Source organism: Orbicella faveolata, unplaced genomic scaffold (genome assembly GCF_042242905.1).
Source record: "Orbicella faveolata isolate gen_17 unplaced genomic scaffold, um_ofav_v1 contig_1, whole genome shotgun sequence".
NCBI classification, from domain to species: Eukaryota; Metazoa; Cnidaria; class Anthozoa; order Scleractinia; family Merulinidae; genus Orbicella; species Orbicella faveolata.
In genome coordinates this window covers 22,571,214-22,596,021 of record NW_028301536.1, presented here as the reverse complement: position 1 = coordinate 22,596,021, position 24,808 = coordinate 22,571,214, and the positions used below count along the sequence as shown (strand labels likewise).

The following is a 24,808-nucleotide window of genomic DNA, read 5'->3' as shown; positions in this document are numbered from 1 at the left end:
TATCTCTTAAATAAGAAAAAGGAAATCAAAACTATCACATGTACACTGACGGAGGCTAGGTATTTATTTTGCATTTGTCATACTTGTTTTTAGCAATCTGTAAAGTAAGCTTCCAGTTAACTAATTGATAGTAATTTTGATTCGATGAAATGGCTAAGAAACGTTTTAAACGGGCCTTGTTAAAAGGACTTGAGCCTGTTAAAAGGCGTGCTTCAGCGCAAATACAGAGATCTTAATATTTCAGTAAAATTTAGCAGAGGATGGTCGGCTTTTTAATGCGAAGGATGTTAACAAACTGAGTATCTTCTGAAGAGCCACGCCTGGAATTAAGAAATAAAGTGCTCTTATATCACAAAAGCTGACAGATCCACTTACACTCCTTTAGTGTTGATGCAGCAGTTTAACCGGAATGGTATTCAATTGTTTTGGACATCTGAAAGTGATCTTTGTTTCCCTGTAAGCTTTTTTTTCCTACATATAATCTCTAAATGCTCGTAACAAAAGACTTTGTCAGTTATTTTATTTTTCTATTTTAAAGAAAAGCCAGGGAAAGATTGCGTCCTTCGGTAATCGGCATTTGGTTACTTGCTCTGTAATGTAAGAAAAACGCTTTTATGACGCAAAATCAGTAACAAAATTAACACAAAATTGAATAAATTGGCATAAATATGTTCACTTATCTATAACTCAAGAGTGTTTTAGTTAAAAAACGAACGATAACTAGGATATAAGGAAAGCATGAAAGACAAGATGAAAAAATTCAATGCGGCTTGTTCTACGTGTATAATTACTCGTATGTAACTCACAAATTGCTTTTTGTGAAAGGCAAACAGAAAACGAGGTGGTACTAATACTGTCGATCATAATGTGTTTATCTACAATTAAGCGACAAACAATATTTGAAAACACCAGTGGATTTCAAGTAAGGCGTTAACCTCTTAATGACGGTGGCAGTAATACACATACTTCGATCAGTACCTGATACTGATCTTGCTTGCACACTTTGTATTGATATATATACTTCATTAACTGATCATGAGTATTAGGACCATTGATATGCTGATACTTTATGAGCTTAAAATCCTTGCAGACTTTTTATTGATGGATACGGTACCTTATATTTGTAGAAACAAAAGTTAACGGCTCTGGTGGTTCGAGCCTTTGCGTCATTCAACCAGCCACTCCCTCAACACAGGTTGGCTTGACCATTGTCTATTTCATCGTGTTCTTTGTGGCTTTGGTAGGAAACGCTCTTGTAATTTTTGTGGTCCATCGCCACCCAAAACTGAAGACCACGTTTAACATGCTTATCGTCAACATGGCGGCCTCTGATATCCTTGACGTAATTACTGCTATCCCTCTGTCCATTGCCTACCTGTATGAGAGCGTAAAGTGGTTCTCTGGAGGGTTTGGTGCCTTTCTATGTAAGACCTTGCCGTTTCTTGCCTTTGTTTCCATTGGTACATCTGTCCTGACATTGACGGTCATGACCTTTGATCGCTACCGTGCAATCGTGCACACAATGAGGAGGCCGCTGACGCCAAAGCTCACCGCTGTAGCAATCGGCTCAACATGGGTTATTTCAGGCCTGGTGTTTGCCAGTGAGCTCTACAAGTACAAGCTTTTCAACGCAGCGGGTCAAGTCATGTGCGCATCAAGATGGGTCGAAGATGTTCAAGAGTCGAACAAAATCACGATGTACGAGTTGATTATTCGGTTTGTCCTGTTATACCTGATCCCTCTTCTCACTATGGCCGTTCTGTATACTAGGATTGTGCTGCATCTGTGGAAACGAAAGGCTCCTGGAGAGCACATTGATAAAACCCATCAGCGCATCGAAAAGCAAAAGCGCAAAGTTGTCACCATGCTGGTCACCATAGTAACAATTTTTGCCATTTGTTGGCTTCCAGCACACGTCAATCACTTTCTGGTGACTTTTAACTTCAATGTGTACAGCTGTCTACCTACGTCGTTGGTTCTGTCACTTTATTTTTTGACGCACGCCAATACTGCTATCAACCCGTGTCTGTATCTCGTCTTCAATGAGAGCTTCCGTGAAGGATTCAGACACCAGATTTACCACAGGCTCAGCGGGCGTCTTTTTAACGGAAGTGATCGTTTCTCCACTTCCAGAGCGGAGGCTATAAGCGCAAGTGCCACGGCCTCCCACATTTCTCTTGTGGGAAGCAAGCAGGGAAGTAAAAGAGAGGATCGATATGATACTCCACTTTGACTAAGACTGAGTCAGCTCAAGTATGGACTTGCAGTCCATGGCTCGCGCTAGTGTTTTTGATGAAGTTGATCCATTAAACGTTTTGGGTTCTTTTGCTCAGTTTTCCGATGACTTTTAACTTGTATGTTGCTTTCGACCAATCAGAACAAAGACCAATATATACGAAAATTTTTATTTCAAAATAAGTTGAGGTTTCAGTTGGCTTGAACAAGCAGCAGTGGTAGAAGTAAGGGCTAAAGTAAGTTTATCAAAGCAACATCGTAACACACATTAATTTGGAATTACAAAGCACGACAGTTTGTAATTAACATTTGTGAACATTTGAACATTGTAATGTTGAAAAACAATTCATGCAATCCGGCTAATTTATATTCATTTTTATTTTACATTTTTCGTTAAATAACTTTTTTTCAGTTATCTTACTGACTGTCATGCGTTTTCCTGAGTTTTCTTGCAAACTTTCTTCATAGAACGCGCGTTTCTTCTTTTGTTAAGATTTTTGGAGTGATCACACTTCAACGCTGAAAATTGCAGAGACTATGAAATGGTTTACTTCATGAGCGATTTCCTGTTACTACAAAGGTTTCGTTTTCCAATTAGTTGAATTTGGGTCCGAAAAATTAACTTCCACATTGAAGAGAAAATCCTTTGAGATGGAAAGATTGAATCTCTCAAGCAGAGATGATGACTATATACTAGAGACACGAGTATATAAAAATGATAATGACTTTCACGCTTTAAGGAAAACTGAGTGTAAAGTATGAACAAGAAAGTCGAACGTATAGATAATAGCAAGCTAACAACGTACTCGATAATTTAAGCATCTCATACAAGAGTGTAAGCAAACATAACGCGTGGATAATCATAGTGCGTTTCACTTATAACTCAGGTGGATGCGTGCAGAACACAGGTAAATGATCACATAAATGATCACATAAATGATCATGTCACAGTGACATATGGTCTTGTTTGTATATGCCTATAGAGCTAAAGTAATATATAGAGGATATTACACGGTGGCGAGAGGATATGAATTTTATGTTCGAGTGGCCACTCGGGTCCCGGATGAAGTGGCGTATGGAATCTACGAGTGGTTTAGTTCCCAGTAAAACACTCTTCTCCATATAATAATAATCTATACATCACTTTGTATCTTTGACAAAGTTCTTTAAAGCCCGAAAACAACTTGTACATAAAGTACACTCCGACTAATGAAGTCAGTTTATTAAAATGGTTAGGAGAAATAGAATGATGGTCACTTCAAGATTAATGATCCACATAACACTATTGGCGCGTATCCCGCGCACGCCTGGGCTTTCACTCTAAGTATCTTAAACGTCTGATATCACCTCGCACCTATGTCTTTTTGTTTTCTGATCTTTGCTTCTTGTTGTTCTTCTTTTACCTCTCCCTTATAAAACTTACACTTACAAATCACCTTCAAGTGTGATTCAAAAACCCAGGGCTTTTTTAGTTTAATTTCTACTCAAGGCATTTTAATGCTTGATTTTTACTTCACTTTGTTAAAGGTGAACGAATTTTGACTTTGAAAGTGTCATCTTGTTTAACGTCTGCTCTTTTGTGAAGAGGAAAAGTATAGTTGCCTTAAATTTTGAATCACGAAATTAACAAAGCCACCAATTTGAAGGACGGTGTCCATACATGATTACTCCAGGTTAACGCAAAAGCTCGAAGGAGACTAGCCTTGAACTGGTGGAACTAGTTGGTGTGTAAGCGTTGACCTTGAAAAATTACAGATCACCCCAAAATAACGACCTAAGTAAGCCGAATTTTCAATTTACGAGGTAGCAGAACAACTTAAAAATTAAGCTAACCTTAAATGCAATTGAAGTAACCTTTTGTTCTAAGCAACGTAAACTAAACTTGAAAGCTGAAAGTTGCAGCTTGAATACCATCACGATTCCACCCTCGAAAGTTCTACCGAATTAAGATTACCGTATACCTTCAGGGGTGTCTCGCGTGCAAGCGATATTGTTTTTTATTATTATTATTATTATTATTATTATTATTATTATTATTTATAAACTTGCCGTTTATTAACAATTACGCTACTTACAAAAAAAAAAAAATACAATACAATACACTACTTACACTACTTACAACCCAATACTACATTTTCTACACAGAACGGATAAAAAGAAAGAAAGACTACTTACAAAGGATTAAGTAAAGAATTGAGTAAAGGTAAAACTAAGGTAATACAAAAAATAGTGCAGTCGAACACAAAACCCTAAAATATAAAATATAGTACGTTATTACAAGAAACGAAGTTACTTACAAGACGTGTTAAAGGGCAGAAGCTTTTTCACATAAGAAGTTTTCTTTTACTACGACTCTCAATAAGTAGTTTTTGTTCCAATTTTAACACAAATTCAGTAATATTGCAAGCTTTATAGTACATTTTCTGGTAGTATAGGTAGTACTTTGCAAATAGTAAACAATGCAACAATGCAACAATGCAACAATGCGTGCAAGCGATATAACGCGTCCGGTTTAAGCGGTAGATACCTAAACCCCCATATCAAATTAAAGCTTATAGAGCTGGCTATCAAACTGCACCAAGAATTTTGAAATGAATTGTCGAATTTTTCACGGCCACTAAATGCGAGGGCCCGAATCACCTTTCGAAAGCTACAAGTCAAGACGAATTTTGTTTTTCGCCAATTTAATTTTTTCCTCGGTTTCAAGGCCCAAAGCGCTTAAAATATGTGTCTGCGTTTTGCCATATTCAATTGCAGTAAAAAGTTACAGAACATTTTCGAAATAGGATTTAAAAAATGTGGAGTGATCGTACAAAAATCGCTCTCGAAGAAAAAGTACTTCGAAATTAACAATTCGCAGACACTCTTTTGTAGTTTATATGTTAAACTAGCTACTGTCCAAATTTGAGGGCAATTGAACAAATTCCCTTTGACTTATAAATCTTTAAAGTGTCTGCTTCAAGCGAGAAAATTTATTCGAAAAAACAGCGCTAAGAAAAATCTTAGAAAAAAAACTCCGCCCATAAACACCTTCAACTGGGTTCTCAGATAACTAAGCCAATCAGTGCAGGGAAAGTTTACTACCGTTAACCTCCTGGTAAAATTTACGCGCGTATCTCCAAAAAAACCCTCGTGTTTCGCAATGCGCTCAAGGGGCCGAAGGCGGAGACAATTTTTATGTAGCTCGGTTTTTCTTGAAGCTGGTCTGGCAAAATGGGGAAGACTAAAAAGGATACGAACGCTAGAGTGGCTGGGCGAAGAAAACAAACAAAAGAAAGCGCGGTGGAGCAACTGTGTGTGGTCAACGTATTTCAAATTGTCTCGATGAGTCCGACGATTTGTCGATATCGGACTCATCAGAAGAATCTCTGTCAACATCCCTGTTATTGCTGTCAAGTTCCAAAATTTTTACAGAATCTTTCTTTTCTCTTACCACGAATTTTTTGCCCGCCTTATACGATAGCTATAGGTTCATCCACGTGGCGAACTTTCGCTTCTTCACTCATTGATGTATTTCATTCGTTCTTCGCTGTTTTCGCTTTTTCGAACTGGTCCATGTTTTTAACGTGGTCTGTGTTTACTTATAACTTAATAGAATTACACCTGATACCAAAAATGCTTGGTAGTCACAACAGCAATGCTGATTAAATGAGTTGTCAATTCGTGACATCCGTACAGGTAATTCCCGCGAAAATCGTCTCGGTTGATTGCATACGCACCATAGGGCTGTCAATCAAGAGGTAAAATTTACTTCCGGCAAAAACGTAAAACCGCCATTTCTCCGCCAATATTTAGCCTTTTTCAAAATTTGTCTTGAGAAATTAGAGATTATTCTTCGACCACTACTTTGACCCAAAAATCCAAATTTGAAGAAAATTGCCCACCCGAAGGTATACGGTAACCTTAACGCATTCCCCAGTTGCATGTACGCAGAAATAGCTACAGTAGATGCTGCGTCGTTATGCAACTGACGAAAATGACCGTTTTAGAACATTTGTTCGAGAGTTTACGAGATTAAAGGTCCCAGTTTGTAATACTCCCTTCGAGCTTGATATCAAGAATTGTGACTGGCGGAATGGGCTCGCGTTTGTTCCGCCGCACCGAGTACTTCTTTGTTGCTTTGCGGGGAAGGCATCCATGAGTTCTACCTACGAAGAAAGGCGAGCGATGATTCATGTTGTTCACTCGGTGGTTCTTTGGGCTAAAGCTTTGGAGTATAGTCATGAGCGACTTTCGAAACGAATCATTTAATAGGATAATTACGCATGGATTTAGTGCGCTGTTGGCGTGTGAGACCCAGTACAAAAGCAATGCAACAGACGGAGGTAACGAAATGTATATACCTCCAAAGAAATATATCAGGATATGTAAAACGTGAACTGGAAGCCAACACACAGCAAACAGCGTTATGACAGCCAATAACATCCGCATAACGTGATGGTTTCTTTTCCTGGCCGTAACGGTTACGTGTTCTGCGAGATGATTGCCATCTAGAGATGCTGTTGTCTTGTTAAGTTTCCGTATGATGAGCGCCGACAAGACAGCAATGGAGAACAGAGGTAAAACATAAAGAACAATAGCTATTGTAGCGTAGAAGACTTTCGGGCTCACTTTGTTGCTAAATAATGGTTCCCAGTTCATAGAGCATTGAGTGACTCCATCTGATCCCATCTCCACCTCATGAACGTAAAGAAAAACGCTCATAAATATGACAGCTGAAAACCACATGGCCGTGGATAACAAAATTGGCCTTTTGATAAATGTTGGATACGACAGGGGTTTCACAACGGCAATGTACCTCTCGACAGAAATTGTCAATAATGCGAATATGGATACCGCAATTGTTGTACCGATAACAAAGTTGACCAGTTTGCAACTTATGCTGCCCATGATACCTCCAAACCAGCCGTGCTGTACGTATAAGTACGCTGCGGAGTACGGCATCGCGAAGAGTGCGGTGAGAAGATCTGAAGCCGCCATGTTGGCTATGAGAATAGACACAGAATTAAAAGGGCGATGGAGCCTGATTATGTGTATAAGCAGAATGTTTCCAAGCAAAGCCGTTATAAACGTGACAGAGTACATGGCGGTGAGGCTAACTCGAAGTTCGCTGTCGACATCAAAACCGTACCAGCCGAGAGAACCGAGGGAAGAATTTTGACTCCCTGTAAAATACGTACCAGATCAAAAAAGATTAACAATAATAAACCCCTCTTATACCAATCTTTATTACTTTGTGCAAATCATTAACTTTTCAATGAAAAGGATTTGAATTTCAAAACATCGTAACATTTGCTCTCACTTTGAAGAGCTATTTTTTGTTGTTGAAAAGGCCAATATCTGAGAGAAATCTCTCACACATTGGTCTAATCTGATAGAAACCAGAAAAATGGAAAACCACAGGATATTTTTCAGTAATTTCTCATAATTTCAGGGCGAATTTCGCGTTAAATTTCTGCTGTTATGTTGACGTTCGCGACCTTTTTTACTCAAGTATCCACATAGTCTAACAATATAACACGGTTTTTTTTTTTTGTTATCATTCGCTCAGTTTCTAGTGCAATTGAAATAGATTTAGGGCTTAAGCCGATTCGTAAGCAAAAACACATCTCGGATATACACAGCTTCGCGTCTCAGAATGTTCATTTTGAAACAATTATATCGGTCGTGGAAGATGACGTTTCCTTTGGAACATAATTTCTTGTTTGAAGGCACACTTACCATTCCTGATAGTGATATTTTGCATGTTTTCCTTGTAAAACGAGAAGGGTTCAGGTGACCATGGGCAACGTTCTCTTAATGACCCAACTTGCTTGAAAACCTGTCATCCGTTAAACTGATCATGCAAATTTTTTTGTCCATTTAAATGAAAATCCATTCGGATACAGTTTCACGAAAAGCAAAGCATATCTTACGAAACAAACCTAGTTGCTAAGTACTTGTCATTTATTAAAAGCTTTCATCAATAAATTATACCGACGTGCTCCTTCGTTTGCATACGTAAACAGCCACAATTGATGCTAATAAACCCAATGTGATTACCAAGGTGCTACAGATCATCATTCACTGATTTTCGTTTTGTTCGCGAATATCAACTGATACAGTGAGCCAGATTATGAAGATATCTAGCCACAAAGTTCTGAACCAAAAGAAGCAGCGTCAATTTTTTTTTTTAGTATCAGTTAATTGTATTTTAGTACGCTGGGAAGACTTGATTGGTGGTTGGGGTGCTTGGAAGTGTAAGAGAGTGTTTTTATGCTCTACTGCGGATAATCTAAGTTATAGATAAGTTGTTAACAAGAACGGTTTGGTACATTGTTTATTGAAGCTTCAACAAAATGTCCAACATCGTCGGGTATTATGAAATGCGTTAAATCCTTTAAGAATCTTTGATTTACGTCATAGAAAGAGATATTTCCGATATAATGAATCCTTTTGTTCGCCGTGGAAAGCTTTAATCTCAAAGATGTGAAAAAATATAAGGCACACACACCTGCCTTTCACAAGTGAGGCCGACGCGCGCTTTTGACTCCTAAGTTGACGCAGAGTCTTATTTCTTTACGGCCCACAAACAAGTGTTTGAACTAACTGAAATCCACAGATAATTTTTCCATTATGAAGAAAATCATGCGTGATTGCCGTGCGAGATTATTCATAATTGGCCTGTCTTTTTGCAGTCTTCAGCTTGGTAATAAAATAATTGAATTGACATACAGCGTTCTTATGCCGTGGCGTCAAGAACAGCCAATCAAGTTTCAGTGTTCCTTAAGATTAAACCCTTAAAAATCTAAGCGCATTTACTTTAAAACACGGGAAAAGGAGTGTTTAAAATATGAATACAAGTGTTTGAAATTATATTTACTTTTTGCCGTTAGGTTCGATCGTAAAAAAAAAAGCTGTTTAACTCGGAAATTGCTAAGTCATTGTTTATCGTTCTTTTTTTGTATCACGGTGGGGCTGGCGAAAAGCAATTGTTTTGTTACACATTTGGTTGATAAACTGAGCACCAGAAACAAAGCACTAATACCGGACTCCTTCGAGGCTGAAGTTTTAAACGAAGTTGAGCCTGTTGGAAGAAATGAAAACAAAATGAGTTAATGTAATGTTGAATAAAATAACGCTGTGGCGGCGGTATCGCCTGTTTAAACATCACATGTCAAAATTTGTCTATCTGAGCAAAGTGAAGTTTTGACCATATCTACGTTGATCCTGACATCGTTGTCACCCACATACAAACATTTTGTTGATGTTTATACATATGGAACGAACAAGACATTCCCGCCACACTGCTTTTGACACATTGACTAGGACTGATCTACTTCGATACAAAATACGAGATTTAATAATACTAAACTGGCTCTACGCTAGTAATCCTCTGCACATCGTCAAACAATCGAGCCAAGAACCATATTCCTCTATCTCTTTTCGTTATTCTTCATTACACATATTTTACAGTATTGTTAATATAGTTGTATAAAATCTTATTTCATTTTCTTGGACACACTTCCAGATAACCCCTTTTTACACTGAGCTTTATAAAAGCAATATACGAGGGGCATTCGCTAACAAATTTTGTTAATTTAAAGATTGGCGCACGTACTGCACATTATTTAGGGATGTGATAAAATGATAAGACATTTTACTCACCTTTCGATTACTATCCTGAGTCTATTTAAGCACCATGAGTAAGATTATGGTAAGCGACACGCTGGCTCCAACGAGTACGACGAAAACAAACATAAAAGTACGAATCATTGCTTCCTAGATGGATAAAATAAATCTATTTTAGAGGAAAATAGTAATTATCAAATGGAATCCAAGATGAGAAAGGCATTAACCCTCAGAAATTCAGTGTTAGGGGTGACTCAGGGCGCTTTCCATTCTACTAAAAATTCCGGTTTGAATTTCCAGAAATTTCCAGCAGTGAATGAAACAGCATTTTCCGAAATTTCGCGAAAAGAGGGCGACCTCGCGAGGTATATCCAAATTTTTGACAATTTCTTTCCAGGAAATTCCGTTCCATTGGATGTTTTCTCTCGAAATTTTCGGTTGAATGGTTTATATTTCCGAAATTCAACAATTTTCGGATTTTTGAAAGAACACTTTCATACTGTTTGTCCCTTTTCGAAGTTCCGGAATTTTTGGTTCAATGCATTGTAATCGCTCCAATTATGGGCTTGATCACTTCGTGGTAAGTGGTAAAACTTAGTTGTGTTAGTTGTGTTTTATCTCAGTCAGAGCGCAGTTCCATGTTAAATAACTCGTATGAATGGTGATTAAAATAATGTGGTTGATGTTCGACCTTGCACAGCTTATGATTATAAGATGTCATCATGGACAGAGTCTGCTATTTAAAGTTGCTAAGGCGGAGTTTCGAGAAGTACGACAAAATAAGAAACCTTTGTTGAAAGTCATTCTTGTAATCGTTGCGTCGTCGTTTATCCTGAATTGTTGTGTATAGGTGTTCAGCTCACATTTATTAGTTGCCAAAATCTTCATCCGTTTTCCGTATAAAAAAGGGGGAATGTGTAGCAGCTCCATGATAAGTGGTTCATGGATGTATAACTGATTCGTAAGGGACAGTATTATAAGTTACCTTTACTGGCATTTCAGTCTCTGGCGAAGCTCCGGTCTGATGTCCAGGTTGCTCCATGGGAATACCTATCACAAAAATTGAAATAAGGCACCCACATGAAAATTTCACCATTTGGAGAAAACTCCGCTTTTTCAACTCGATACTTACAGAAACTGATCATAGACAGTTGGTAAAATTCACAACTTGGAAGAAGAGCTGCCCACATCTACAGCACAGTGGTCATGCATGCAAGCCACTAACTGGTCTAAAATAGCAGATGTCATCTCAAAGTTATCACGAACAATATCAGTTACCTCAGGAGTTTTACTTTTCTCCTTACTTACACCCTATTGAGGAGGAGGCCGAAAAGGAGCATTTTCTTACCTCTTGCAGTACCCATTGGAACAGACCTCTTCTCGCGATTTCGTTTGGATATGATCAGATACACCTCAAATAAGAAAACAAGAAATTCTGCAATGTAGAAGGTGATCACTGGCCAAAGTCCCTTGTCTCCTAAGCCGACTTGATTTGTATTTAATCCAAAGTAGATTGAAACAACTGCGAAAGAGAAAAACAATTACAGGGCATTACAGACAAATGATAAAACAAACAAATTTCATCTTCTGTTACACATGTAACTGTTTTGTTTTCAAACTCACAGAATGTTTTCATCCGTTACCCAGAAACCTACCTCCAAGAATCAGCGCTAAGGTACCGACACACCTATGAACCCAGTTAAAAATGCTGCGCCTACAACACAACGGAAAACAAAACAACAACAACAAAAATTGAAGTTACTATCAAATTCCACAGCTACTAGAACTAGAAATTTTCTATATCTTGCAAACTATTTCTTAACAAAAGGCGGCCGCTCAGTTCTTTCTGTTTCCGAAGTGTCTGTGAAAAGGATTTAGATAATTTACCAGTCGATCGGAAGATTTATACTAAAACAATTAAGTTATTCGCTCTCGACCTCTATGCGTGATAGTTGACACGGGCTGCGCGATAGAAATCTCGAGCTCATAAATTAATTGTCTGGTAGAATGGAGGGAAAACATCCGAAACAAAAACTTTAGTCTCTTAGTAAAGCGGTAAACAACAACATTCTCTTGAGATATAGACTCCCCGGCGTCCGAATCCAGCCCGTGTGCAGCTAGGTTCGAATCGTTTTCACTACATAAGAATTGGTAAAATGAATTCGCCACCCTACCTCGGTTCACCCGGATGTGGTCTGAATGCCGCCATGATTGGCTGAGCAAGTGCAAGGGCGAGAACGACGATACCAAAATAAGGGTGCACTCCAGCCCCCTAATAAAACAATGTTAAATGCATATGGATAGTTAATTACTAACTTAAACGTGAACGGTGTGAGCCGTATACTACCATGTCAGACTCGAAAAGTTGAGCCTTTCCGCGTCTCAGCAATACGAAAATCAGGTTTTCTTGCAAACCGTAGTCGCTTTGTGATATAAAATGATTCGCTTCAGAACAGTTTCGACGGAGAATTTTAGTCAAGTCTTTGCCAGACTGAATCAATAATCAAGCAGTCATAAACTGTATCCATTCCGTCCCTCTAGCTATACCCAAAAGCCTCCGCCCAGATCGAAAAAGAATCATTGTTGCGGAAAAGTTGTTTCCCTACATGTTTTCCGTTGCAATTGGTGCGCACATAAACATTTCATGAAGAAGAAAAATTTGCTTATGAGAAGCAAAATTTGTTACTGAAATTATCATATGTTTTTCGTCGTTTGCACACAATTTTGGAAAGCAATGTTTCCACCAAAACGTTTCCTGATTTGCAGAGATTTTGACTTAATTTTATGACTTACCGATGACCAGCCTTTCACGTGAACAAAGATCACAACTATCCCTGCTACTGTCAACAGTACTGTTATTGTCATCAGTGTCCGATGAACCTGTTAATCGTAAGATAGAACAGCTACGGTGAACGCAAAAACTGCAATGGATTTATGAAAAAACTCAAAGTAGGAGCTAGAACTTTTTATTCCTGCATCGAGTCTGACAGAGCTGTCTAAAATGATCAGGCTGTGAAGTAGCATTTGAAGAAATCAAAACTATTATACCCTCCACTGAACTTGTTAATAACGTGCTTGAGTATTTGAACAGAATTTAAGCATCACCAAATTTGACACTTTAAGTATGACTTTGTTGACTGATATACAGAGAACTGGCCAAGTTCGCAGGCCCACGGCATCAAATTAGGAAGCGAAACTTGGGAAGAAACTTTTTGAGAGACATAGTCCAGTCAAAAATGAGCTGAAAATCAAAACGATTCACAAAATCGTCAAATCATGAGTAATTGCCAAAGTAATATCACCAGATACTAAACACTTCATCAATTCAGACAGGCGTGGTTGAAAGAAAGAACTTAAAAGTAGGGTCTTAAATTCGTTGCTTGAAAAAGCATCAGACTATAGAACGTTTTGTGAGACAGTATAGCGTGAGCCACTTTTATTCTACTTTTGTTTTAGAATTGATACCAACCGCGAACCAAGCTTTCGTCCCCAATAATTGTTTGGGTTCCCAGACTTCGCGCATGTATCGTGCCGTGAACAAACCCACAAATGCAAATAAAATCCAAGCAAGTGTCATCAGAGTTCCTGTGTCAGATGATATAAAATCAAGAAGTTAGCATGATGCCCACAGGATAACTCTCTTAGCTCTCTTTGTTCCAAATACGGGAACTATCAAATTTATCCACTGAGGTTAGAGGACAGATCCTATTACGATAACTATAAGCAACAATGGGTGGCAAAGTAGTTGAGACACTTTTAGAAATGACGCTTTGTTTAATGCCTTATTCTCTTTCAAATACATCTCACGATGATGATTATCTAACACCCCTGAGCTGTTGTCTGCGCAGTCTTGCAGATGAAAAGAAGCAGCATAGTTTGAGATAATCCCACGTTTTGATATTCATTAATTGGATTGATTGACTGACTGACTGACTGACTGACTGATTGATTGATTGATTGATTGATTGATTCAGGGAAGAGGGGAAAATTATTCTAAGACCCTCAAAAATCGAATTTTACAGCGAAGTGTCTCGACCTTTCTGTCGCCCGTTGAAGCTCCCTCGTGTTTTATTTGTCCTTCCTTCCTTTGTCATCTGTTCGATATAACAAGAAATTATAAATGTCGAACAGTTTACTTCACCTAAGAAAACAAACAAAGGAAGCGGTACCACTTCATAAGTCAGAACATTGTTTCTTATAACCTCCTGCCATTTAGCGTGTCTTTCAGCAGAATTGCGACTAGCCATGTTTAAGAACAATTTTCGCTAAGCGTAGCTGCAGAATTATTATTAGTTGATCAACTCCTGGGCCACCAGATTAAATCATTCAGGTTGTCTGTGGTAATGCTGATGGTAATGAGCGACTCTTCATTACACAGCTACTCTGATTAGTTAAAGTACGTCATCATCAGCGTTATCGTTTTTACCGTGGACGATAATGTTTGTATTTATTCCATCCTCTGAAGATGCAGAGACAGCCTCCGTGACATTTATTCTAGAGGCTGTAGATTGGCGGCGACTATGTATTTGAATTGCACCTTAAAAAAGTAGAAAACGTAAACAAAGTAAACGTGAAATTACATTTAACAAAAAGGAAGTCTGTAGTGGCCAAAGGAGCAGAAGCTCTCTTGAAGTGAAATTATTAAACTGACATACATGCAACATACATCACCTTTATTTGAGTGTCTCAAAATTTTTTAGCTTTTAGAACTAATTGGGAACTCTAAAATAATTATCTAACTAATAAATAAATAATAAATAGATAAATAATAATATATTATTAAGAGAAAATCTGTATATATACTACGACAAAATAGTTCTAAAAATAGTTAATAGAAGGGTAGTAAAATAGTTAATATGACAATAAAATGATGTGAAGATGACAATAAAATGTACACCAAGATGTTATACCCAATAATGGATAACCAACAATAGGAAAATAACAACAATTTTAAATGAAGTGGTGAATCTGAGTATTTAAAGTGTTTATTTCTGGCTGCCAAGGAGAAAAAGTTAATAACCCATTTTTGAATTGGTTAAAAAGTATGTGTTAAGTCTCAATTGGGATTATTTCGCAAATTTATCAAACTATTACGTTAAAACTTAAGGCCATAATTTGTTATAGAAATTGGTCTTTACAGGGTTTTCTCGAAAGCATGCCTGGTAATATTCACAATGCACATGACATAGATGGACAGATCATTTTATTTTTTCATTACAAAAATAATGATCATTCGAAGCAAGTAAGATCACGTCGTTGACTATTCGCTGATAGAAAACTCGGGCTCGTAGTCCAATTTTTAAACAATACGAGATTGCCCTTTCTCTTGTACGAGCAGAGACGATAGAGCAAAGGTACTTATCTTGACATTCGTACGCTCTGAATCATTTTAATTGAAATTAAAGTATTAAGTAATGTCCAAGGTTTTAAAAACTTCAAAAATGAATTTCTTTGTATTTTTGTGAAAAGAAAAAATACGTTAACCAAAATAAAAACTCACCGTTACTTAAGTCTCCAATCGCTCCCAAAAGAAACCAAGGTTGACTCAGGTTTCTGAAGTTAGATATCCCTGGGTTGATGTCCCTCAAAATTCTAAACATTTCAAGAGGTAGATTAGGTTTTTAATGACGGTTAATTCCGTTGTTGTACATTTCGTAACCTCTTACTTGTTACTTTGGCGCATATTACATCCAAAGCTTCTCTCCTTTTCACGGCTACTGATTAAATATGTAAATCGTGCCTTATATTATGGTGAGGAACCCTCCTTTTTTGCTTGAATAAGGTTTCCGCAAGACCCTGAGCAGAAATCTCTTCTTTTTTGGCGGATTATCTATAAAGTGGGAATAGGGAAATTCACTTCACATCGCGAATTGTTTATCAAGGAAGTTCTCAAAGTAACAATCGCAAATGATATACTAAGACATCGTTGGGAACAGCGATCTGACAGACCCTTGATAGAGCAAATCATTGGTGAAACAGGTGACAACAGGAGTAAGGTGGCAATCTGCCTCTCATAGAGGACCTGTCACGATGGTCCAACGACATATCAGAGACTTAAGGATCCAAGTTTCCCAGACTTTACGTTTTAAGTTTTCTACTCGCGTTTTGAACGTCAAGAGGTTGGTTTTCATTTAAGTCATTTACCTCGAACTCTATTTCCTTGAATTTTGTTTTAAGCCACGTACAAATGCTCAAATAGAATTAAGTAAACCCTTTAATTCTAAAACTTGATTAGAATGCTTAGGCGAATAGCCAATTATCTGGCCTTCCATTGTTTACTGTAGAAATGCACTGATCCTCCGGGCAAATCCAACATGGCGGTGGCTTAAGTTGAATGTGCGTGTCATGATGCTTTATTTCTTTAGAAAGCTACAAATGCTACAAAACATACTTATAGACCCCTTTCAGTCTATTCCCAATCTAGAGGGAAAAAATAAGATTGTTTTGCATTTGAAAGGTTTGTTTCCGAACTCAAATTTGCTTGTTGTGGGCTCCTGATGTGATTGGAAGGAAAACATGAGCGTGAAATCATGCCGCAACAGCAAACCAACCTAAAAGTGCGTAGGTCATAGATAATAAGAACTACCTGCACTTCATCATTTCACCATCTTTTCCTTCCTCAATAACTGTCACTGCCGCTGGTGTCTGAAGTAGAAAAAATCCAAAAACAAAAAATTACGCTACTGTCATTGCACAACACCAACAACTGTCAGACAAATAATTAGTGCAGAATAAGAATAAGATGTCAGGGCCCTTTCAATTTTTTGGTTAATAAAGCTTATCGATGTCAAACCAATTCTCAATAAGATGAGTTTTGCTTCTACATCGTGCTTTGCAAGCTCTGGCGCGCGCCTAGACATAAAACAATCTGTTGGCAGAACCTTTTTATAAGAATATTGGTTTTCCGGCCGAGGCTGAATAGTCTTATTTTTCTGCCGATTTTAGGCTGAAAATGTTCTTTTTGAGGCGTATACATCTTGAATTTGTTGTGATTGAATCGTACAATACAACTGTTAAAGCTGAACAAGACCCGAGTGTATAACATTTCTGTTTCCGAATGTAATTGGTGTCTGAATGGTGTTAAAGTAATTAAAAAGCCACACTGCAGGCATGATATCAGACGCATATAACTTCTTGTAGAAATGACATTAACTTCAAACATACGGCTGATGCTGTTTTTGTTGTTTATTGCCTAGTTTTGCTGTTTTGAAAAAGGAAGAATTTTATACCGTTTAGTTAAAATCATATAATTGTATTGCATTTGCAAATTTTCAGCACAAAAGTATATTCTTTTCAAAATCTCAGCCTCGGGTTCATTCTTAAAATATTCTTAAAATTCCGCAAATTTCAGCCTCGATATTCCTATAGAACATATTCTTACTAGTTGTACCTATCGGTAAGTGCCAACGACTGAATTGAGTTAGGAAACAAGAGTCGATTGAATTTTGTAATATTTATTTGGGATACTTCTAGTATAACAGGTGTTAAAATCAATTCCTTTTAGTTAATGTTTCAAATTAGCATAGGTAATCATACGGTTTCGAGTTCAATTTGGAATTAATTTGCACGAGTGAGTTTTTCAAAAAGCTGAAATTGCACGAACCGCTTCGGCGAGTGTAATTTCAGCCTTTTGAAAAACTCACAAGTGCAAATTAACTCCAAATTGAACGAGAAAAACCGTATGATTACTTATTAATAATATAAACATGAAAAAATTCGCGCGGAGGAAGTTCCGGAAGATCTTTCTTGAAGCCATTTTTTCTCATTTGAGAAAACTTTTTTCAAAGTTTCAGCACAAAATTTTCGTCATCATTTTAAGCCATATCATTTTCTTAGAAAAGTTCCTATTTTCTTTCGGTCAATCATAATCCAGAATTTCGATGTGTAATTTGCACTGGTGTTACACTTTTTGCACTGGTGTTACACTTGAACTGCACTGCTCTTAGCCAATCAGAATCGAGTAATTTTTTCATGTGTATTATTATTGCTGTAATTGAACACAACATTGTTTATTTTTCAACTCAGTGAGTGAACAAAACGCTGAACACTTAATTTTTTTGTATTTTTAAAAATCATACTTGTTACACTTCCAGTATAACAGGTGTTAAAATCAATTTCTTTTCCCTCGTTGGGCGATTATTTTGGTAAGTACTTAAGTAATTTGCCTACCATTCTGCTTTTTGAGGCGTATACATCTTGAATTTGTTGTGATTGAATCGTACAATACAACTGTTAAAGCTGAACAAGACCCGAGTTCTTTTCTGGAATGAATTCGAGTGTTGTTTATTTGGTTCAGGGTAACGCTCAGGATTTGTTCGCCATCCGTTCGACGAATTATTTCGGTAAGTAGTTTGTCGGGCATTCTGCATTTTGAAGGTGAATGTAACTTGGACTTATTGCGACTGAATCGCATGATTGGAAAACCTCATTCAGGTGTTTATTCGAGCGAAAGCGCTCTTTGAGAGTTAATTTCAATCAACGTGTTGACAGAGTTTAAATCGAATCAACGAGTTCACTTCTGACGACCTCTGAGCAAGGTTCTTGAAATTAAAAGAAACTTCAAACCAAACATAAAAAAGTATACCATTAATCACTTAAAAACTTACCGCGAATCACCGAATTGATTGCAAATAATCCTTTAAAAACACGTTCAAATTAAACAAACAACATTGATAATCCTCGTCATATTACATGCAAGCTTGTCTTACACCGTTCTCTGTTCAACACTTTTGTCTCTGTGGAAACGCGTTAAATCGAATTTACATGCACCCCATTGATCCTTTACTAACTTTTTTTACATTTACCTTCAAAAAACAGACGCTGTGTCTCTATGTCCGGCAGCTGGGCAGATTTTCAGTGTCCGAATTCGGAAGGCTGCCGGCCGGTTGCCGTGGCGCAGTGGTAATAGGTATCGCTTGCCATGCCGGTGACCAGGGTTCGATTCCTCTTGGGGTCGCCTGTCATAAAGCTCTTTTAACGTTGTTTTACTTTTTTAAAAAAAAACCGGTCCGGCTGCCGGACATGTAGCCACAGCGCCGGGGCCACAGCGAAAAGCAGAATATCAGACAAACTACTTACCGAAATAATTCGTCGAACGGATGGCGAACAAATCCTGAGCGTTACTCTGAATCAAATAAACAACACTCGAATTCTTTCCAGAAAACAACTCGGGTCTTGTTCAGCTTTAACAATTATACGATTCAATCACAGCAAATCCAACACGTATACGCCTCGAAAAGCAGAATGGTAGGCAAAATAATTGCCCAGCGAGGTTCCGCATGCAGGAGAGCTGAACAAATATCGAAGCCTTGTAACGCCACAAAGAAAAATAATGTTCTCATTGGTTCGTGCGATATATCGACAACATCCGGCTACATCCTACTATGGCCAAAAAAATATAACTGAACCGGATTACATGAAAATCGAGCTGTAGATCTGAGATTTTTTCTGCATAGCCATCAAACTACGCACGGCTCTATATCCTGCCGCCTCGACAGGCTCGCGTTTTCGCTCGCCTGTCTCGTCGGCAATAGAAAAGAAAGAGTTAATTTACTAAACCATATGAAACCGACTGAGAGTAGACGTTCCTCATCAAATTAACGACAAAAGTTGTTGTAATAATAAAAGAGAAAGTCAGTACTTACCGGAGTGGTCCTAACGGGCGTAGACCTCCCTGAGGCATAATAATGACCACTCAGATCTGCCTTGCTGACGCACATAAGGATGTCTGTATCGGGCTGTGAATTGAAAGAATGCTATATCACATATCAAAATGCTTTTATGACGATTGCAAACTTCAAAACTTATTTGTTAGGGGAATTCTTTTGATAAAAACAGCATATTTCCTGCTAAATGTTACAAGATACAATGCAAATAGCAATTAACTTAATATTCCCTGAACATGTATGCTAGAGTCCTCAGAATAAACCTTTTTAGATACAATTTTGGAATAGCTCTTTAATGCGAAAGTGGCACTTTAATTCAGTATCCAGGCAGTACAGTTAGTCCTTTACATAAGCCTTATTGGCTTCCCTGGGTTTCCTTGCCTAATATACATTGTTATAACATAACTAAAGCAAAGCGATTTGCTCATGGGTGTACGCTGCTGACGTGTGTGCTAATGTTTACAAAGCAAATCTTTTGACAGACATTGTTTCCAAAGTAATGGCCGACGTCCTTCTGCCAGAAATGCGAAACTGTCTTCACAGTTGTCTGAAGATGAAACTTTATCGAGTTACTGGTGTGCAGTCGGTTGTCATGAATGAATTTTCGCGCGCTTGTTTCCTCTTGTCATGTAAGACTACACGAACATTTTTCTGTGATGTAGCTCAATAAAAGGACTTCTGTTGTTGCAGTGTCTCAATGTTATGTTATAAAACAAATAGTAAACGCCATAGCGTGCACTATTGAGTTATGGATGCACTTGGGAGGTTTGCTAAGCACTTAAGAAGCTAGAGTCGCACTCGGCTATCGCCTCGTGCGACTCTTACGCTTCTTTCGTGCTTAGCAACCTCCCGCGTGCATCCATAACTCAATAGTGCACGCTATGGCGTTTACCATTTGTTAATTAGTATACACCACACAAGTGAATAGTGCTTTTTGCGCGCTCTGATTGGTTAACTCGGAGGTGATTAGCAAGTTCTATTCACCTCCGAGCAGCCGGCGCGAGAGATTTTAAAATTTCCGACCGCTTGTCACACATAAAATAACGTTTTGGTCCGCTAATTATTCAGCTTGTGTGGTATATACTAAAACAATTATTCACCTCAGTGTCGGTGAAAGTCATAGATATTTACCTCCACTTCGGTGAATAATTGTTAAATATGTTGTAAATATATCCATAAAGCGCAAAAATAAAACAAGAACGAGTACAGGAACGTAATAAACACGCCCCTTTAAAACTACAACGTTTGCATCGTTTGATAGGCGGTCTTTCCCCATCATAGTCGATCTGATCCAGGCCGTCTCCCTAGTTTCGAAATCAGCGCCATATATTTACGTCAAGAGAAGTAAGAGATTAAGTAGAGGATAGAAGGAATCCTCATAATAGACCATATTCGTGTTCCCGGTATTGGACTGGAACTAGCTTGCAATGGAGGCTCGTGTGGAGAAATATCATTAAAAAAAGGATTAACACTTGAAAAGACTCCCCGCATTAGCCTAATAAAGCGTTCCCGATGTGACAGACACGAAGTGTTATACACCGGAGTTCGCCAGGTCAATAAAATGGAGTACACATCGGTGATCATCAGTCAGCAGGAGTCAACGAAGTTTATTGAAGGACGGGCTGAGTCACTTATACATCACTTACGGTTAAAACTAGAAATGAATCGACGATTATTAGAGTCGCAAAAGGACACGTAATCAGTGAAACTTCAACAACGGAAAAGGTATCAGAACGACTTACATCTGATCGTCACTCCGGGTGTGGAAACTCCAAAAACAGAGCTTCATAGTCTTAGTTTTAACCCCGACTCTGCGATAAATGAAGCTCCAATCAACAGAAAACGTTGCAATTGAAAAGAGACGTGTTAATCACATTTAAAAATGTTATGTGCCGATCAATAACGAAGCTTCTGACTAGAAGAGATCACTTTTGATCAGTCTTTAGTGTGAGTTGTTAACAAGGAGTGTCCCTTTATGAACTTTTTCAAAATTGTCATTTTCAAGTTTTTAATGAAAACGAAAGATAAATATCTCAAACACACTTACGACAATCATCTGAGTTTACCAGCCGTAAAATAAGGAAGTGGTGCTTCTAAATTTGAGATCATAAGCTCCTTGGCGATTGATGCTATTTTTTTCTGATAAACTATAGTAGCTACGGGTAAAGTTATCCAAATTATTACCATAATCTGGTCATCGCTAAATCCCACTGCTACCCAGTCACCTTTGCCGCTCAACTCGAACTCTACTTCACTTGAGTTTGTCGCGCTGTACGTCACCAAGAAATCACAGTTATTGCCGCAGTCGGTTGGAAACATAAAGCATCCTTTTTCTATTCCGCAGCCGTCTGTGGTGATCTAAGAAATGGCATTTGAAACAAGGAATATTGTTCAAGCATCGAGAACAAAGCAGTTTTCTTATTTATAAATTTCCATTTATTCAAGTGAGACATTCACGGCTTTTTTAATTACTATTTTCAACAAAACCATTTAATTATTTCACTAGTGCTTTCTTTTGATATAGTAAACGAAAAGTTAATAATATAATTACATCAAAAATTGCTGATAAAACCATCGTTATATGTTCCATAAATGTATCAACACATTCCTAAATTGCAGCAAGGAAACAAATCAGTTTTGATCGATAATCACGACTGAAACTTAGTGATCAACTGTTTTCTAACAAAGTAAATTATGATCATCTTGTGCGCTGATGACAGCATTTTTGTTGTTTGTTAAGTCTTAAGTATCTTTTAGGTAGTCTTTTACATCAGCGTTATTGGTTTCCCTGAGCTTCCTTGCCTTATATATTGATTTTTGTTAATAAATTTTTAAATGGCCAAAAATAAAACAAACAAACAAACAAACAAAGAACCCTCTCACAAGAAGTCAAAGCATCAACAAAACTCGTCAGCAGAAATTAAGACACAAATTTAGACACTGCCAGAGATCTAAAAACTGAACACCTACCGTGAGACAGTTCAGCTCTGTTGACACCAAGATCAGCAAGACAGCAATCAATAAAATACGCTGAAGGTTAATAAACATTGAAAAATATACACATTAATGGCACGTAATTAAAATGAGTGGCAATTGATTGCTTTTAAACCGCAAATAGAGAAATTTAAAATAAAAATGCAGATGCACACTGATTGATTCTCTGATCAGTAAGACTCAAACTTGTTTCTCTGCCACAATTAAAACCGGACATGCATGCACTCTTTGTCTGTAAAGATTGAAACAAAATAATAAAAAATCTTGTCTCCGCATGAAAAGTTGAAGTACTTAGTTTCTTAAATTAATCGAGACATGAATCCCAAACAAACAATGGTTATTTAATAGTGTTGCATCCTGAAAACGTGTTAATGGATAGCGTTCAATATTTTAGAAACTGCTTTAGTTTTGAAGTTCCGTTATTTGTTAAATCTATTTATGGACTTCAAACAGACAAATACGGCAAAGAGGTAAAATGGAACAAAGTAAAACATCAGCCAGTATTGTTTTAAGAGGTATTGTGAAACCACCGGCTTCTATGTCATCCATTCGGGATTGCTAAGAGTCCGTGTTAGCATTTTGCGGAGAAATATAAATGCAGTAGCCATTTATAAAGTTTATACTTAGAATACTTTTTTTAAAATTGAAAGTGCACAGCCACAAAACGGAAACAGTGACCAAACAGCGGGTAGGAAGAACCAAGGCATTGTTTAAATCGTCGATTGGGTACCGTCGATGATCTTCGGTATTCTCACACTCTTGAGTCAATAAAATTGTAACCACAAGCTCCTAAATTTACATGCACAGATAAACACCTTAGCGGTCTGGCGTTCTGTTCAAAGGAGCAGATGATATGTAAATGACGCCGGCGATGAATTTATTCATGGCTTTCGAAGATATATTGACTCTCCCTGCAAACAACTGAATACAGGTTATTCTTTTTCTATTAACAGCAACATCGTCGATGGAGCCATATAACACTGAATTTAAAAAGAAAGTGAAGAAAGAGGACAGTAAGAACTAAAATAAAGTCGTTCAATCCCTCTGTGGTTTATGTTATTATTCCGTTCAAGTCGAATTTGACAACCATATCGTTAAAGGCTGTGTATTTGTTTTGTTTTTAACCACAATATTCAAATTTTTTCGTAGTCACGAAACCGTCAACCGTCAAATAACGTCCCGGTGTATTCCATCCAAAACCAATACGTAGAGAAACGGTATTTACTCGATGTAACGGCGCATTCTGTGAAGAACTGACCGGGTATTCTATAGCAAGTTAACCGCTAAATGATGATGTCTTCTGAATTAACTTAACTGTCAGATGAAAGTCAGTGTTTTAGCTTACCTTTGTCAAGTTCAACATTGCCGAAAGTATTCGCTTATTTCAGAGTAGCGCTCACTCACACAGCAGATGATCTAAAGTTACTTCGGTCTCTGGTGGCGATATCAGTCGTCTTGTCTCCTCTTTTGCGAATCAGGCATCAGAAGACTACAAGACTGTGAATTTATACGAACGTCCAAATACTTTGTATGCGCTTAAATTATCTCTTATTGCCATGGAAGCGCAAAACAAACGAGTGCTTTTAAAAATCATATTGCATTGTCATGGTCAACTAGTTTGCTTCGTTTTGGTTTCAGTTCATTTTTATATAGGTTATACCCAAAATATCCTTGGAGATAATTTTTTTCGTGGTAAAAAAAATCAGAGTTAAATCCGCCTGAACAAAAACGCGACAGAGTTAACTGTGAAGCTAAATGAAATTTTTTTGCTGCATTCAGTGAAAGCTGTATTTTGATGAACACAAAGATGAAGGATTTGTTTTGATTTCCTCTATGGTAATGTATTTGCAGCATCATGGATCATCTGTTTTGCGTGCGTACTAAGAAAAGATAATCATTCGTGCGTACAACCTATAGAATACAACCGCCAATCAGGAAATGCTTTCGTCATAGGAATAATTAATGGTCGGAATCATGACTCATCAGTCTGCCTTCCGGAGTCACGCCAGACTCTTTTTTTCACCGTCCTCACCCGCACAGGGTAGAATATGGAATAAGAACAAGCTAACGCCAGGTTGCTTCCGTGACAATGGGAGATTGGTACGCCTGCTTCGGAAATTGCCACGAAAAAACCGCGAGCTGGTCACGTTGTGAGTTCGTAATATACCCGTAGATGATCAGTCATGTCTTCATATCTTTCTCTGCAGTTCAAATATATGATATTTCATATATTCACTAGTATCTTCATCATCTACGGGTATATTACGAACTCACAACGTGACCAGCTCCCGGTTAGCTTGATA

The 24,808-nt window shown here is 37.8% G+C and overlaps 3 protein-coding genes across 3 annotated transcripts; 1 reads left to right on the top strand and 2 right to left on the bottom strand.

Moving 5' to 3' along the window:
* Nucleotides 1-1,117: 1,117 nt before the first annotated feature.
* On the top strand, nt 1,118-3,189 carry LOC110066201 (neuromedin-K receptor-like; the record flags this gene model as incomplete). Its single annotated transcript, XM_020773405.2, has 1 exon — nt 1,118-3,189. A coding segment is annotated over one exon (1,116 nt), but the record flags the coding sequence as incomplete, so codon positions are not given.
* Nucleotides 3,190-3,442: 253 nt separating this feature from the next.
* LOC110066229 (prolactin-releasing peptide receptor-like) lies at nt 3,443-8,409 on the bottom strand. Its single transcript, XM_089296079.1, has one exon. The coding sequence runs from the start codon at nt 7,318-7,320 to the stop codon at nt 6,250-6,252; it is 1,071 nt and encodes a 356-aa protein (XP_089152205.1). The 5' UTR covers nt 7,321-8,409; the 3' UTR covers nt 3,443-6,249.
* A 130-nt stretch (nt 8,410-8,539) lies between these two features.
* Nucleotides 8,540-24,053, bottom strand: LOC110066227 (ferric reductase 1-like). The gene is made up of 15 exons (XM_089296049.1): nt 23,851-24,053; nt 22,482-22,541; nt 21,696-21,869; nt 19,491-19,583; nt 16,433-16,491; nt 15,347-15,438; nt 14,273-14,383; nt 13,316-13,431; nt 12,640-12,726; nt 12,021-12,118; nt 11,502-11,560; nt 11,195-11,368; nt 10,832-10,896; nt 9,883-9,996; nt 8,540-9,301 (listed from the first exon to the last, which is right to left on the bottom strand). The coding sequence occupies exons 1-14, from the start codon at nt 23,866-23,868 to the stop codon at nt 9,904-9,906; spliced, it is 1,299 nt and encodes a 432-aa protein (XP_089152175.1). The 5' UTR covers nt 23,869-24,053; the 3' UTR covers nt 8,540-9,301; nt 9,883-9,903.
* Nucleotides 24,054-24,808: the final 755 nt, after the last annotated feature.